General features: G+C 42.7%; 1 protein-coding gene across 1 annotated transcript in view; it reads left to right on the top strand.

Annotated features, from left to right (window-relative positions):
* Nucleotides 1–2,830: 2,830 nt before the first annotated feature.
* The window catches only part of LOC115114489 (dipeptidyl aminopeptidase-like protein 6), a 182,433-nt gene continuing 167,430 nt past the window's right edge, over nt 2,831–17,833 (top strand). Inside the window, exon 1 of the mRNA XM_065013449.1 lies at nt 2,831–3,248. Coding sequence (XP_064869521.1) covers nt 3,192–3,248 — 57 coding nt within the window. The 5' untranslated portion in view covers nt 2,831–3,191. The remainder of the gene's footprint in view (nt 3,249–17,833) is intronic.

The following is a 17,833-nucleotide window of genomic DNA, read 5'->3' as shown; positions in this document are numbered from 1 at the left end:
TAGCTCCCGCCTGGCTGGTTGCTGTCCAAGGTGCTGATCTGTAATTGGTGGCTTGGTGGAGTCACTGGCTGCACAGCCTAGTGTCAAACCTGATTTAACTTATTTCTTATATGAGACAGAGGAAGACAATTATGTATTTGTTGTAACTACTTAGTAACTATATTGGTACAACAATGGTGTCCAGTTTCCTTTTATTACAAATGTAGTCTACTTTATCTCCTGTAATCCAATAGCATATTAATTTACAATGGGGCGCAGAGTGAGCCGTGCTCTGCCATATCCTCCTCATTACTTGGTCTATGCACACTGGTCTCTAGCTTTTCCGTGCAACCTCCTTAATATTTTTACTACCACAGCAGCATTGGGGAATTTTCATGGTTAAACTGTGTCTTTGGGTAGGCCAATTGCGTACAATTTCTTTTAAACTAAATTAAGCAACAGTAGCCTATGGAAGTTTAGAAGTCAGCTTGTCTCACCACTTAACCCCCTGCTGTGACACTCCTATGTCACACTTTACCTTCTTATAACAGGAAAAGTTATATTTACTTCCAACAGGAAAAGTTACACTTTAATCTCCCCTGCTCTCATGCTAATTGCCTTTATCCTGTAAATTGTCTCTCGACGTGAACCCTTTGTAGGCTAGATTTCCAGACTCTAAGTTATCCAAAACAGTCAGATATGCAAACAGAGGTGGTACTTACACTGAACAAAAATATAAACACAACAGTAAAATGTTGGTCCAATGTTTCATGAGCTGAAATAAAAGATCCCAGAAACATTTCTCCTCTACCAAGATAATCCATCCACCTGACAGGTGTGGCATATCAAGAAGCTGATTAAACAGCATGATCGATACACAGGTGCACCTTGTGCTGGGGACAATAAAAGCCACTCTAAAATGTGCAGTTTTTTCACACAACATAATGCCACAGATGTCCCAAGTTTTGAGGGAGTGTGTAATTGGCATGCTGACTGCAGGAATGTCCACCAGAACTGTTGCCAGAGAATTTAATGTTTATTTCTATTCCATAAGCCACCTCCAATTTGCCGGTGCGTCCAACTGGCCTCACAACCGCAGACCACATGTAAACACGCCAGCCAAGGACCTCAACATTCGGCTTCTTCACCTGCGGGATCGTTTGAGAACAGCCACCCGGACAGCTGAAGAAACTGTGGGTTTGCACAACCCGAAGAATTTCTTCACAAATTGTCAGAAACGGTCTCAGGGAAGCTCAGCTGCATGCTCGTCGTCCTCACCAGGCTCTTGACCGGACTGCAGTTCGGCGTCGTAACGGACTTCAGTGGGCAAATGCTCACCTTCTATGGTCACTGGCATTCTGGAGAAGTGTCCTTTTCACAGATGAATCCTGGTTTCAACTGTACTGGGCAGAACTTAGACAGCGTGTATGGCATCATGTAGGCGAACGGTTTTCTCATGTCAACGTTGTGAATAGAGTGCCCCATGGTGGCGGTGGGGTTATGGTATGGGCAACAAGAACAATTTCATTTTTCGATGGCAATTTGAATGCACAGAGACACCGTGACGAGATCTTGAGGCCCATTGTCGTGCCATTCATCCGCCGCCATCACCTCATGTTTCAGCATAATAATGCACAATGTCTCAAGGATCTGTACTGAGGAGGAAATTGATATTCATTACATACTATACTGTTTAATTAGTCATACTATGCTGTTTACTTAAATTGTCCATTATTATATGCTAGTATTTTTACTGATACAAACTTGTCATGTGACTTAGTCATAAATCTGAGCGTACAGATTTATGAGCCACTTGGGTGTGACCGCAGTTTGTGACCTCCCGTGTTCACGATCGGCAAGAATTTAGCTAATTGGGAAGTGCAGGGAGGAACAGAGAATGGTGGCAATATCAGCTATCTTGATCTACATGGACGAGCCAAATTACTTTTTACAACTCTGTTCTCAGGGCCTGTTTCTGCACATCTGCTAACTGTCACAAAGATAAAACGATGTACTTTCTATAAAAGGAGAGGGACAGCTCTGTTCGTTGAGCTTTTCAACCATGAACCATTTGAGGGGTTGTTGATTGCTTAATTTTTGCTAATCTTATAATAAAGTTGTTTGAAAGAATCTGCAGTCTCTCTTCCTATAGAATTTCTACCACGGTACACAATTCCTGGAAGCTGAAAATGTCCCAGTTCTTCCATGGCCTGCATACTCAGACATGTATGACAGGGTGTTCCAGTTCCCGCCAATATCCAGAAACTTCACACAGCCATTGAAGAAGAGTGGGACAACATTGAATAATAAACAGCCTGATCAACTCTATGTAAGACGTGTGGTGCTGCATGAGGCAAATGGTGAACACACAAGATAGTGACTGGTTTTCTGATCCACACCCCTACCTTTTATAAGGTATCTGTGACCAACAGATGCATATCTATATTCCCAGTCATGTGAAATCCATTGATTTGGCCCTAATTCATTAATTTCAATTGACTGATTTCCTTATATGAACTGTAACTCAGTAAAATTGTTGAAATTGTTGTATGTCGAGTTTATATTTTTGCTCAGTCTAGATAGACATAAGTATTTTGCAGTATGTATTGCGCCATTCCATGAGTGTGCTTGAGGCAACACTAAACAAACTCGTTGACATGTTTACCTGTGTAGCTTCCTGAGAGTGGAGGAGCCGTACCTTTTAGCTGCAGTGGTGGAGCAACACTTAAAAAAAAAAGCCTTGCAATAACCATTCTGGAAAAACAAACACACTTTGCAAGTGATTCACACGCAGCCTTTGGAGACACGTGCGCTTTTTTTCCCGGAGATCACTGGCTTCGAAGGCTCGAGCTCCAAAGACCAGTGTGGACTTGGAATGAATGGTACTGAATGAGCAGTTTGTGAAACGTGGACTACAAAGTTAAGAATATTTTTATTTACTCTAACACAATAAATAACTAGGCCTACTACACGTTTGATTAACATAACTTAATGATACCACACTGAAGAGGACATTCGAGGGAACGATTGATTCTGCTAAATTTGGCGCGACAACTGATTCTGGTTAGTTTGCTTCGTGCACACTTTTCTACTCGCGCTGTGTGTTTTAATTTTCGAGTGGCCATGTTGAGATGAACGTAGTTTATGAACGAAACAGCTGTATAGCTCTGCATATAGCTCTGTTTTTCAGGTAGCCTACCAATCGAAAGAACATGAACTCCTCAGCAGGTGCAGGCAACTACAGAAGGGGCTCCACTAAGGGAGAGAAGGTAGGCAATGCTATCAAACCTTTGCGTAAAATGAGTGCGTGAAATTCATCCACCTCAAAGGTCTTCTCCTTTTCGTATACAAAAGGTACAGAGAAGCCTTACCAGGTGCCACTGTTTTGTATTTGATTAAAACATACCATCTATTTAGACATCAAGGAGTAGGTTCATATCAATTATATGTTCCCAATTCCTTTTAGTTGTGCTGAATAGTCTACTTTCCACACTATGTGCGCCCAAGAAAGATTCGCTGTTGCTGCTGTAAATTAAAATCAGTTTTCGCCCCATTGGGCGACACGGTGGCAGTCTGGCAGCTCGCCCACACCGAAAAATATGATTCGAGACAAGGAGACCCCTGTTAGTCTGTTCAGGTGTTGTTTTCATTCACAGTTTTTCAATTCAACAATTTAACATCGGTCCGATCAGACCGATGCCCGCGCAGCCGTGCCCATTATGGCTGTTTTGTTTTATTTTATTGTGCCAGAAAGTGGTGACTGCAACCCCCCCCCCCCCCTGAAAACAAACAAACAATGGCGAGCCTTGTGTTGTATTCCAGCGCTAAAGAGATGCCAACTGGAACAAACCGTACACCACCAAGTCCATTAGTGGTTGATTGGCAGTTCTTTGATGTCAAGTGAAGCCCATTATGCTACCCAGGGGATGGCATTGTTCTTGTTAGCCTTTCCCGGCATACAACTTAGGTTTTAGAATTGGGGGGAACATAATTCTTGTTTTTATACAGTTGGATACAGTTGGATAAAGCACACCCCTGGCCTCGTTTTGTATCACATTCCAATGATACAGCTGGGGGGGACTTAAAAATGAAATTTCAGAATGTGGGGGGATGACATGTCCTGTCCCCAGTGAAAGTTGCACCCCTGGTTTTCAGCAGTGAGCCCAGGGAATACAGGCCCCAACTTTTCCTCTGTTATTTAATATAGCTAATAAATAAAATAACCAGGTTAATTGCTCTTAGTTTAAAGGACATCACGCTGCTTGCTTAGACAGATCAACATTCACTGGGGGGAGGGGTTGTCCAAAATAGGAGAGTCAAACTTTTTTGCTTTGGGGATGGTTGTGTTATTTTTATTGGGCACAGGGGAGGGTAGTTGAAAATGCAAACCATGGTAGTGCCCGAGGTCGATATGCTTTTTTTATTGGTTGTGTGGTGAGGTGGCACAGAAACCTGTTGGTGGGAAATTAATTGCATATATTTTATACAATTAAAAATATGGCATCAAAATGTTGAAAATCTGATTCCCCTTAGTTGATCATTGTCTGCAGCTGACTGATTGTGGTGTAATGAAACAGGCAGAGAGAGTGAGCTCATCTGTGGTGGTCGGAAAACCCTCAACCTTCTGGACCGTAGCAGCGCGTGGCATCAACTGTGCCACAAAAGCATGCTGAAGTCGATATCCATGTTTTATAAACACAGTGTTGCTACAGTTATTTTTGGTTGAAAACATTATTTTGAGTTAATTCGATGAGGGGGGAGGATATTCCATTTATTTTACAGTACAAGGAGAAGGTCATGTGAAAATATTTGTAATGTTGGGGAGTGCATTTTTTTAATGACATCTTGAGTTGGACCAGCCAGTACATTTCGATCTGTCCCTTAGCGAGTGCAGCTTCCCCTTGATTCGGCTCGAACCCAAACTCTGCCTCACAAACACACGTGACCGCCCTCCTAAAGTGTCTTACCCACTCACGCCAACATGGCAGCGCAAGTGGAGACACTTCAGGCTGAGGAGTGAGTTTCACAGATCCCCATCTGCTACATTACTCAAATTTTAGAAACACTAAAGCTAATCTCACTGAACAGCTGACTGGTAGCTGTCCAAGGTGCTGGTGTGTAATTGCTGGATCATGAGGTGACTGAACTGCCTAGTGTTGGGATAGTTAACCCAAATTACCACTAAATGACATCTTGATTTACTTACCCTGTAAGCAATCTATGGACAACGTAAGACAGAAATCAATGCTTTGCTTTTGTTTACTTGGCACTGTCTCCAAATGCTTTTTTTTTTTTCAATATCCACAAAATTATATCCCCAATATCCAAATTATTGAGCTACGCAATACATTTTAGAAACTTTAGGATGATTTGAACATAAAGTTTATGGGGGAAAATGTATCTGTATCTATGAGAAACATACAAATATTGCCATTTAATCCCCACTTAAAACGATTTGAAGGGGTAATATCAGTTTCCATAATACAGGTATCATTGGTCCTTGTGTTTTGTGGCATGGCATCGCTTGTGCAGATCTGTACTGCACCTGAACTGTAGTCTTTTGATTTACTATGGTTGCGTCTCAATAATCTGTTCCTTCTCCTTTCTGTGTACTTGTTCACTTCCCTTCATGGATTTGAAAGGAAATTCCCTCTAGCACATTCCTACACCAATCCAATGCAGTAGTGAACAAGTGCACAATATGGATCAATTAAGGTCATTTTCTGAAGATATCCCCAGAGGATCATACAGTCTGTCCTCTTGCTGAAAACAGAGGTGAAAGCTTTGCTTTGTTTCCCAAGAGATAATGCTACTGCCCACATTTATTTGGGAAACTGTTGGGCAGTTCATTTCCTGGGAGAAATATCAATAAAACACATTAATTGAGATTGGAGTACATCATTTTGATTAATCTCATAGTCTGGACAAACTGTGCAAAAATTAAATATTCAACATACAATACATGTTACTTTGTATGCATTACTTCCGCGATGCATACAAAGGCCTTCCCCGCCCTCCCTTCGGCATATCTGACAACGACGCCATCTTGCTGGATGTACCAGTGACTAGAACCATTCAATGCTGGTCTGACCAATTGGAATCCACGCTTCATGATTGTTTTGATCACGTGGACTGAGATATGTTCCGGTCAGCCTCAGAGAACAACATCGATCTATCTACTGACTCGGTGAGTGAGTTTATATGGAAGTGCATTGTAGATGTTATACCCACTGAGACTATTAAAACCTACCCTAACCAGAAACCGTGGATGGGTGGCAGCATTCGCACAGAACTGAAAGCACGGACCACCGCATTCTACCATGGAAGAGGTCTGGGAATATGGCTGAATATAAACAGTGTAGTAATTCCTTCCGAAAGGCAATTAAACAAGCGAAATGCCGGTACAGGGACAAAGTGGAGTCGCAATTCAATGGCTCAGACACAAGACGTATGCGGCAGGGTCTACAGGAAATCACGGGACTACAAAAAGAACCAGCCACACCACGGACACCGACGTCGTGCCTCCAGACAAACTAAACACCATCTTTGCCTGCTTTGAGGATAATACAGTGCCACCGCCGCAGCCCGCAAACAAGGAGTGCACCCCCCTCCCATTCTCCTTGCTGACGTGAGTAAAACATTTAAAAGTGTTAACCCTCGCAAGGCTACTGGCCCAGACGGGATCCCTAGCCGCATCCTCAGAGCATGCGCAGACCAGCTGGCTGGTGTGTTTACGGACATATTCAATCGCTCCCTATCCCAGTCTGCTGTCCCCACATGCTTCAAGATGGCCACCATTGTTCCTGTACCCAAGAAGGCAACGATAATTGAACTAAATGACTACCGCCTGTAGCACTCACTTCTGTCATCATGAAGTGCTTTGAGAGACTAGTCAAGGATCATATCACCTCCACCTTACCGGCCATTCTAGACCCACTTCAGTTTGCATACAGGTCCACAGACAATGCAATCGCTATCACACTGGACAATGCCCTATCCCATCTGTACAAGAGGAATACCTATGTAAGAATGCTGTTCATTGACTACAGCTCAGCATTCAACACCATAGTACCCTCCAAGCTCATCATCAAGCTGGAGGCCCTGGGTCTCAACCCCGCCTTGTGCAATTGGGTACTGGACTTTCTGATGGGCCGCCCCCCCCCCAGGTGGTGAAAGTAGGAAACAACATCTTCGCTGACCCTCAACACTGGGGCCCCACAAGAGTGCGTGCTCAGCCCCCTCCTGTACTCCCTGTTCCCCCACAACTGCGTGGCCATGCACTCCTCCAACTCAATCATCAAGTTTGCAGACCACACAACAGTAGTGGGCTTGATTACCAACGACGACGAGACCGCCTACAGGGAGGAGGTGGCGGCACTCGGCGTGTGGTATCAGGAAAACAACCTCTCACTCAACGTCAACAAAACGAAGGAGATGATCGTAGACTTCAGGAAACAGTAGAGGAAGCACCCCCCATCCACATCGAAGGGACAGCAGTGGAGAAGGTGGAAAGTTACGTTCTTCGGTGTACACATCACAGACAAACTGAAATGATCCACCCACACAGACAGTGTGGTGAAGGTGCTTCTTCAACCTCAGGAGACTGAAGAAATTTGTCTTGTCACTCAAAACCCTGACAAATTTTTACAGATTCACAATCGAGAGCATCCTGTCGGGCTGTATCACCGCCTGGAACGGCAACTGCATTGCCCTCAACCGCAAGGCTCTCCAGAGGCCTGTTCACACCGCTACCATCCAGAAGGCGAGGTCAGTACAGGTGCATCAAAACTGGGACCGGGAGACTGAAAAACAGCTTCTATCTCAATGCCATCAGACTGCTAAACAGCAATCACTAACTCAGAAAGGCTGCTTCCTACATTGAGACCAAAGTCACTGGCCACTTAATAAATGGATCACTAGTCACTTTAAATAATGCCACTTTAAATAATGCCACTTTAATAATGTTTACATATCTTACATTACTCATATCATATGTGTATATACTGTATTTTAGACCATCTCTGCCGCTCATCTATATATTTATATGTACATATTCTCATTCATTCCTTTAGATTTGTGTGTATTAGGTAGTTGTTGGGGAATTGTTAGATATTACTGCACTGCCAGCAAGAGAAGCACAAGCATTTCGCTACACTCGCATTAACATCTGCTAACCGTGTGTGTGTGTGACCAATAAAATTTGATTTGTCTACCTCTAGAGGGCATTGCAATCTGGACCCTCTCTTTCTAAAATTATCTGCCGCAATTGTTGCAACCCCTATTACTAGCCTGTTCAACCTCTCTTTCATATTGTCTGAGATCCCCAAAGATTGGAAAGCTGCCGCGGTCACCCCCCTCTTTAAAGGGGGAGACACTCTAGACCCAAACTGTTACAGTATATCTATCCTACCCTGCCTTTCTAAGGTCTTCGAAAGCCAAGTTAACAAATAGATCACTGGCTATTTCGAATCCCACCGTACCTTCTCTGCTATGCAATCTGGTTTCTGAGCTGGTCATGGGTGCACCTCAGCCACGCTCAATGTACTAAACAATATCATAACCGCCATCGATAAAAGACAATACTATGCAGCTGTATTCATCGACCTGGCCAAGGCTTTCAACTCTGTCAATCACCACATTCTTATCGGCAGACTCAACAGCCTTTTTTTCTCAAATGACTGTCTCGCTTGGTTCACCAACTACTTATCAGACAGAGTTCAGTGTGTCAAATCAGAGGACCTGTTGTCCGGACCTCTGGCAGTCTCTATGGGAATGCCACAGGGTTCAATTCTCAGGCCGACTCTTTTCTCTGTGTACATCAAAGATGTCGCTCTTGCTGCTGGGGATTCTCTGATCCACCTCTACGCAGACGACACCATTCTGTATACTACTGGCCCTTCTTTGGACACTGTGTTAACTAACCTCCGGACGAGCTTCAATGCCATACAACTCTCCTTCCATTGCCTCCAACTGCTCTTAAATGCAAGTAAAACTAAATGCATGCTCGTCAACCGATCGCTGCCCACACCTGCCCGCCCGTCCAGCATCACTACTCTGGACGGTTCTGACTTTTAGAATATGTGGACGATTACAAATACCTAGGTGTCTGGTTAGACTGTAAACTCTCCTTTCAGACTCACATTAACCATCTCCAAACCAAAAATAAATCTAGAATTGGCTTCCTATTTCGCATCAAAGCGTCCTTCACTCATGCTGCCAAATATACCATCGTAAAACTGACTATCCTACCGATCCTTGACTTCGGTGATGTCATTTACAAAATAGCCTCCAACACTCTACTCAGCAAATTGGATGCAGTCTATCACAATGCCATACGTTTTGTCACCAAAGCCCCATATGCTACCCACCACTGTGACCTGTATGCTCTCGTTGGCTGGCCCTCGCTTCATATTCGTTTCCAAACCCACTGGCTCCAGGTCCTCTATACGTCTTTGCTAGGTAAAGCCTCATCTTATCTCAGCTCACTGGTCACCATAGCAGAACCCACCCGTAGCACGCACCCCAGCAGGTATATTTCACTGGTCACCCCCAAAGCCTATTCCTCCTTTGGCCGCCTTTCCTTCCAGTTCTCTGCTGCCAATGACTGGAACGAATTGCAAAAATCACTGAAGCTGGAGACTCATATCTCTCTCACTTACTTTAAGCATCAGCTGTCAGAGCAGCTCACAGATCACTGCACCTGTACATAGGCTATTTTCAGATGGGCTATCCAACTACCTCATCCCCATACTGTCATTTATATTATTTATTTATTTTGCTCCTTTGCACCCCAGTATCTCTACTTGCACACTCATCTTCTGCAAATCTATCACTCCAGTGTTTAATTGCTAAATTGTAATTACTTCGCCACTACGGCCTATTTATTGTCTTAAATCCCTTATCCTACCTCATTTGCAAACACTGTATATTGATTATTTTTCTATTGTGTTATTGACTGTATGTTTGTTTATTCCATGTGTAACTCTGTGTTGTTATTTGTGTCACACTGCTTTTTTTTATCTTGGCCAGGTCCAGTTAAAAATGAGAACTTGTTCTCAACTCGCCTACCTGGTTAAGTAAAGGTGAAATACATATATTTTTTTAAATGGCCTCCCAACAAATGTTTTCAGATTATGTTTTGACAGTTTTATGACAGAAACGTACTGTACATGCATGCAGCCAGATTAGGAAGATCACTGCATGCAGCCTTGTCAGTTCAACTAATGAAAGAAGTATTACTGTGAAAAGTAGTATTACTTCCACCTCTATCTTTACGTTGGTCATTACCTTGGTTTGGCACATTTGTGTTGTAATTGATCAACCACTATGGTGATACACTGGCAATAATACTAGTATTCTATCTGTTCTGTGGTCTTAATTCATGATTTCAATTAATTCACTAATGCATCAATATCACAACCAACATAATGAGTCAAAGTGACGTGATGACAATTATCATTCAAATGGTATAGCAGCAATGGCATGGCATAGGTTCCAATAATGCTAGTGAGATTGCCCTCTGCTGGAGGGATATGGTACTGACCTCTGGTGTTAACTGTCACCTCTAACCCGTTCTGGTTGTTGACAGGTGTTTTCACTACATGCTCATTGTTATCTTTTTCATTTTCAGCCTTTAGACTACTTTCTCACGTTGTATAATCTGTTCATTGAGAGGCACCGGTAGATTACATCTATTTAGTAACTTCTTTTTCTGTAGGATGGCAAACATGATACACAGAGTAGCACATTTTTAGTTTAGAGAAACGTAACTCTTTCTTAACTTTATAAAGACACCCAGTGTATTATTCTACATAGTCACAGATAGAAGTTAGGATAAATAATTATAGCATAATCTCAAGACTAATTTGGATAGAAAATAAATTAATAAGTGTGGTTGTGGGTATCCAAGACAGTCTGTCTCCTCTGAGAATAGTCTTTGTCATTTCAGAGTTAATGCCGATTTCTCTTCAATAAGGTTCATTAAGTCCCTGCTGTTATAAGCCAGCTGTGAGCGCTCACTTTCACCATTTAATGAAAATTGCCTGGGATGTATAATGAAAGGATACAGCTTTACCAATGACAGTCAAAGTAAAATGGAGTTTATACATTGATTTGTAGAGGTAAAAAAAGTGTGACATAAAGTGACATAAAGACAAGCTTCTGTTGGTTGGTCCTCTCTCGCGTTCTTCCTCTCTGTCTCCCCCCTCACCTCCCTTTCTCTCTCTCCCTCTTTTGATGTGAGTCATTGCAGCCATGACAGTGACTGAGATTACAACACAGGTATGTCAATCATATGGAAGAGGAACTATCTGAAGTAACTCATTCTCTGTCCTATGAGACTGGTACAAAAAAAGCAAGGCATTTGTCAGTTACTGCTATTTTAGTAATTTTACTCATTTTCATACCCTTCTTCCTCAGCCAATCACCTATTAAAGTTGGATGGATCCATGGATGAATAGGCATTTAGTGCGTGTACTTACTTTATGACCCGAGCAAATTGTTAATGGAACATTGCTCCGTGTATTTCAGTATGACAGTTGACATTGACTGTTGACATTTTACAAACGCTTGCAAAATGTGAAGTTGTATCAGGATTTTTGAACTTCCATTAGGATTGTTAATGGAAGGCTCTTACCTGTTGGAACTGCAGCTCTTCTCTGACCTTTCTTCAGGGAGCACAATGCTCATGTTAATTGTGGCACGTTTTCAGTGTTTCTTAACTCCCAGAGCACACTCTCAGGTTCCCTTGTTTTTATGTCAGACAAACTACAGTTTTCTTCTGTACTTTGTCTTTCAATTGGCCCATGCCTCAAACTGGCAGTAACTCTCACACAAAGGACCTGCTGAATCATCAGCATTTGTTATATTAATGCCTGATGGGCCCCTCCCTTAACAGGCCTACCTCATCAAATGAATCTGCTGGAAAGGTTAGACGTCATCATTTAAGTCTATTCAGGCACAGGCTGCCTCGATAGAATAACTGAAATGAATTTGCCCCTTTGCCAATGGAGCAGGGAATATTTCATAGCCTCCCTCAGTGTGGATCCCTGTCAGATATATACTGTAGTTGTAGCTCTTCTAAAAAAAAAAAAAAGAAGGGCAAGGCCCTTTTTATGCCAAAGTTTTAGTTAACCTTTCTCACAGCTTTTTGACAGTTTTTTGGTGTAAATGAAAGATTCCATTGTGATTTTTAAGAGTGCAATTTGGAGCCACAGACTCACTCACATTCATTTGTATGCAGACAGAATATGTGGTCCTCTGAGAGTTAGCTGGTAAAAAGCCTTTGTAATAGGTTTCTGTATTCATCAACTGAACTTGAATGACTTTGAACAGCCAGACTGAAAACATCTTACTGCTTACCCACAGCTAAGTAATAGCCCATATAAACTGTGTACAATACACACACACACAATGTTGCACATTTTCATATCAGGAGCCAATGAGGCATTGTTAAAAATAATGAATTCACATGAGAGCATTGTGGTCTCCTTAAAAATATTCCAAAGAGGACCACAACATTCAATGTCTGTCATTTACAAGTGCTGCACTGAGGATTGGCGGCGCTACATGGATGGCTTCCTCTCTAGCCATGGACCATATTTATGAAAGCTGTCCAGGTTTTGTGGCCTGGGCCAGTAGGGCCACCCTAAAGTGCTTAATGCAGTTCCCATTCCCACATCCTGGTCATAATCACCTCTTCTCTGGCCCATAGGGAACCTCTTGTCTTATGACATTCACACTGTTGCTTGTAAAATAACATGTCATAGTAATCCTGCTTGATTTGTAACAAACAATGTTGTTGTCAATATTTTTATTGTCATGTGCTGTACATCTAAGACAGTAAGTTATTTGCAGTATGGTTATTGCTATAAATAATAGCCTGTCCTACTATCAATATCTTAGCAAGAGTGGCCATTTCCCAGCTCTCATGAGACTGGCCCTAACTGAGGAGCATACAGAGGCATAATTCCTTCATATTCTCAGGGAAATATTCAGGTGAAGGTTAAGGATGTGTTGCTGGCCTCTGGATGGAAAATAGTCGGGAACAGAGCCAATTGTTTGACTCAAGGTCGAGTACAGGGCCAGGTCTTTCTCACGAGGGGGATGCAATGAGGTCTGAGACACACACACATTTTCTCTCTGGATATCCTCTTTCTCCATTCTTTCCTCTGTTTTCTTCATTAGTATATTCATATTTCACACAAGCCTTGGCCCAAGCTGGCATCCTAGAGTGTGCCTGTTTTATAGCGGTGATTAATATGTAAAACATTAATGAGATGCTGGAAAATGGAGGGAAAACTGCAATACGGGATAATAAGTGTCTTTTGTTACAGCTCCTATACAGTACATGTTTAGTGTTTACCAGAAAGGATCTTAGGATAATTTTTTATTTATTAATTGATTAAAGCCATTACCTGGGCAGATGACCACCTAACCTCAGTTTGAGATAGTGGGTTACACCCAAAATGTACATTTCTTGTACCTTTTTAATGATGACTTCATTACTATTTCCCTGGCACAACGCTGCTTTTCTGTAATGAGCAGAGCTAGCCTCTCACTGCTTCTTTCTGTCCATCCCTCATTAGAGGCGTGAGGTGAATCCACTAGCATTAGCAACGCGGTGGGGTTCTTAAGTTAATACTGTCCCTAAGTATTTATCGTTCTATGCTCCGGGCATCGTCTCCCATTATTCAAATGCTAATTTAGCTTCTTAAACCTTCTCCTACAATTTCTATGGCCATGTGGACATCTAATTAACGTAATAATACAACATCAGTCTGTTTCAGCTCTTTTTTATTTCTTTTTTTTAGATCTGTTTATTTTCATGGCCTGCGTCTCAGATGTGCAAAGATGAGATTCTTACGAACATGATCGCGTTCTCCGTAGGGCAGACCCCATTTAGTAGACTGGTCGATTATTTGGTCGATAGGCTGGTGGTCGACCGAGATTTCTTTAGTCGAGCAGTTGCAATTTATTCATTTTATTCATGGTGCACAAGACACCTATCTGATTCGCGCCTGTCTCGGTGGACTAATCCATTGCAGAGGCCATGGGGATGGTACAGCCCATCACTCTAAGAAATTGTATATGTTTATATTATGTAAAAAATAATGGTGCAACTCTAATAAATCGAATTTTATTTTATAACAAATGTGCTTTCTCCCGCATTGGATACGGTCACTGTCCGAGGATCTGAAACATCTTTAGTACGCCGTAGGATTGCCGCCTTTCCCTATGATGCTATGTGCATAATAGCAAAGTTTACCATCATATTGGGATTGAGAAAAATGTGGCAGAGTGAGCAGCAGCAGAGACGAGGAATCTGCCCTTTGCCTTAACCTAACTGTCTAAGAAAAGTGAGGAGAGAGGAAACCCTAACTTAATTAGGTCAAAAATCCATAGCCTAACTGTTTAATGTGCCTGGCTTTATAAATCATTCATATACAGTACCAGTCAATAGTTTTATACACACCTACTCATTCAAGGGTTTTTCAAAATTTTCACTATTTTGTACATTGTAGAATAATAGTGAAGACATCCAAAACTATGAAATAACACAAATGGAATCATGTAGTGACCAAAAAAGTGTTAAACAAATGAAAATATATTTTTGGCCTTCCTGTGACATCTGGTGGTGTAGGTGTCCTGGAGGGCAGGTAGTTTGCCCCCGGTGATGCGTTCTGCAGACCTCACTACCCTCTGGAGAGCCTTATGGTTGTGGGCGGAGCAGTTGCCGTACCAGGCAGTGATAAAGCCGGACAGGATGCTCTCGATTGTGTATCTGTAAAAGTTTGAGTGTTTTTGGTGACAAGCCACATTTCTTCAGCCTCCTGAGGTTGAAGAGGCGTTGTTGCACCTTCTTCACCACGCTGTCTGTGTGGGTGGACCATTTCAGTTTGTCTGTGATGTGTACGCCTAGGAACTTAAAAAACTCTCCACCTTCTCCACTACTGTCCCGTTGATAGGGGGTGCTCCCTCTGCTGTTTCCTGAAGTCCACAATCATCTCCTTTGTTTTGTTGACTTTGAGTGTGAGGTTATTTTCCTGACACCACACTCCCGAGGGCTCTCACCTCCTCCCTGTAGGCCGTCTCGTCGTTGTTGGTAATCTAGCCTACCACGGTAGTGTCGTCTGCAAACTTGATGATTGAGTTGGAGGCGTGCATGGCCACGCAGTCATGGGTGAACAGGGAGTACAGGAGAGGGTTGAGAACACACCCTTGTGGGGACCCAGTGTTGAGGATCCGCAGGGTGGAGATGTTGTTTCCTACCCTCACCACCTGGGGGCATCCCGTCAAAAAGTCCAGGACCCAGTTGTACAGGGTGTGGGTCGAGACCCAGGGTCTCGAGCTTAATGACGAGTTTGGAGGGTACTATGGTGTTAAATGCTGAGCTGTAGTCGATGAACAGCATTCTTACATAGGGTTTCCTCTTGTCCAGATGTGTTAGGGCAGTGCGATGGCGATTGCATCATCTGTGGACCTATTTGGGCGGTAAGCAAATTGGAGTGTGTCTAGGGTGTCAGGTAAGGTGGAGGTGACATGATCCTTAACTAGCCTCTCAAAGTACTTCATGATGACAGAAGTGAGTAGACTGGGATAGGGAGAGCTTGAATATGCCCGTAAACACACCAGTCAGCTGGTCTGCACATGCTCTGAGGACGCGACTAGTGATGCCGTCTGGGCCGGCAGCCTTGCGAGGGTTAACACACTTAAATGTCTTACTCACGTCGGCCACGGAGAACGAAAGCCCAAAGTCCTTGGGAGCGGACCGAGTCGGTTAGCACTGTGTTATCCTCTAAACAGTTGAAAAAGGTGTTTAGCTTGTCTGAGAGCATGACATTGGTGTCCGCGACGTGGCTGTTTTTTCCTTTGTAATCCATGATTGTCTATAGACCCTGCCACATACGTCTCGTGTCTGAGCCGTTGAATTGTGACTCCACTTTGTCTCTGTACTGATGTTTTGCCTGTTTGATTGCCTTACGGAGGGAATAATTGCACTGTTTGTATTCAACCATATTCCCTGTCACCTTGCCATGGTTAAATGCGGTGGTTCGATCTTTCAGTTTTGCGCGAATGCTGCCATCTATTCACAATTTCTGGTTTGGGTAGGTTTTAATAGACACTGTGGGAACAACATCCACTATACACTTCCTTATAAACTCACTCACCATGTCCATGTAAACATCAATGTTATTCTTTGAGGCTACCCAGAACATATCCCAGTCCACGTGATCAAAACAATGTTTAACCATGGATTCTGATTGGTCAGACCAGCTTTGAATAGACCTTAGCATGGGTACTTCCTTTTTGAGTTTCTGCCTTTTAGGAAGGGAGGAGCAAAATCGATTCATGATCTGATTTGCCAAAGGGAGGGCAGGGAATGGCCTTGTAGGCATCTCAAAAAGTAGCAGTGATGTAATGTTGAGTACCACAGTCAATGTGTTGATAGAACTTCGGTAGTGTTTTCCTCAAATTTGCTGTGTTAAAATCCCCAGTTACAATAAATGCGGCCTCAGGATATGCGGTTTCCAGTTTGCATAAAGTCCAGTGTAGTTCCTTGAGGGCTGTTGTGGTATCGGCTAGAGGGGGAATACACACGGCAGTGACTAACCGAAGAGAATTCTCTCGGGAGGTAATACGGTCGGCATTTGATTGTGAGGTATTCTAGGTTGAGTGAACAAAAGGACTTGAGTTTCTGTATGTTACCACTATCACACCATGAATAGTTATTTATGAAACATACACCCCTACCCCTGCCTTTCTTCTTACTGGAGAGTTCTTTATTCCTGTCTGCGCGATGAACTGAGAACCCAGCTAGCTGTATGGATGGGGACAGTATATCCCAAGAGAGCCATGATTCTGTAAAACAAAGTATGTTACCATCCCTGATTTCTCTCTGGAAGCATATTCTCGCCCTGAGCTCATCTACTTTATTGTCCAGAGAATGAACATTAGCGAGTAATATACTCAGAAGCGGTGGATGTTGTGCCTGCCTCCTGAGTTAGACTAGAAGTGCACTTTGAATATCTCTTCTCCGCCGGCGGCGTCTTAAGGCAGCCTCTGGGTTAAGTTCAATTGCCCTGGGGGGTACGAACAAAGGATCCAATTCGGGAAAGTTGTAATGCTGGTGAGTTACTGCCGCTCTGATATCCAAAAGTTATTTCTGGCTGTATGTAATAACACAAAAAACGTTCTGGGCTAATAATGTAAGAAATAACACAAAATACTGCAAAGTTGCTTAGGAGCTGGAATGAGAGCTGCCGTGTCTGTCGACGCCATCATCTTCTCTTGATGAGAAACATGGCGCGCTCTTGATCTATTGTTATCACTATTATTATTATGATCCTCATCTTAATATGTAATGTCGTTATCATTAGTATGCTTTGTATAGTAGCCTTGTATTACCACCATCGAGTTGTAGGCCCAAGTGCGCGTCTTGCTTAGTCTTAATACTGTAACTTACTTTGGCCTATATTTCAATATATAGGCTACTCTGTCAATCAATCATTCATTCATTCATTCATTCATTCAATTCATGCCATCACACAGCATACAAGACATTCATACTTTGAAATGCAATCAAGCATTTTATTTTTTAAATTAAATAACAAAGGGAGCTTTGAATAATTAGCCAAAACAGTAAATAAACTGTTTTTAGTCTGCTGTAATAAAGGCTTTATATATCATATTTCTTTCATTAGAACAGACTCTCTGGTAGTTATTTATTTAGTGTTGTTTATTTAGTCTGTTCCAAATGGTCAGAATAAAGTATAATATTGCAATCTAACTGTCAGGCACACGATACTCACGCAACGCTTGCTCCATAACCATCCTTTTTCTTGATCTCCAGTAG

The sequence above is a fragment of the Oncorhynchus nerka genome, linkage group LG9b (genome assembly GCF_034236695.1).
Source record: "Oncorhynchus nerka isolate Pitt River linkage group LG9b, Oner_Uvic_2.0, whole genome shotgun sequence".
Lineage (NCBI taxonomy): Eukaryota > Metazoa > Chordata > Actinopteri > Salmoniformes > Salmonidae > Oncorhynchus > Oncorhynchus nerka.
The sequence above is the reverse complement of the archived record's forward strand: the minus strand, read 5'-3'. Positions and strand labels throughout refer to the sequence as shown.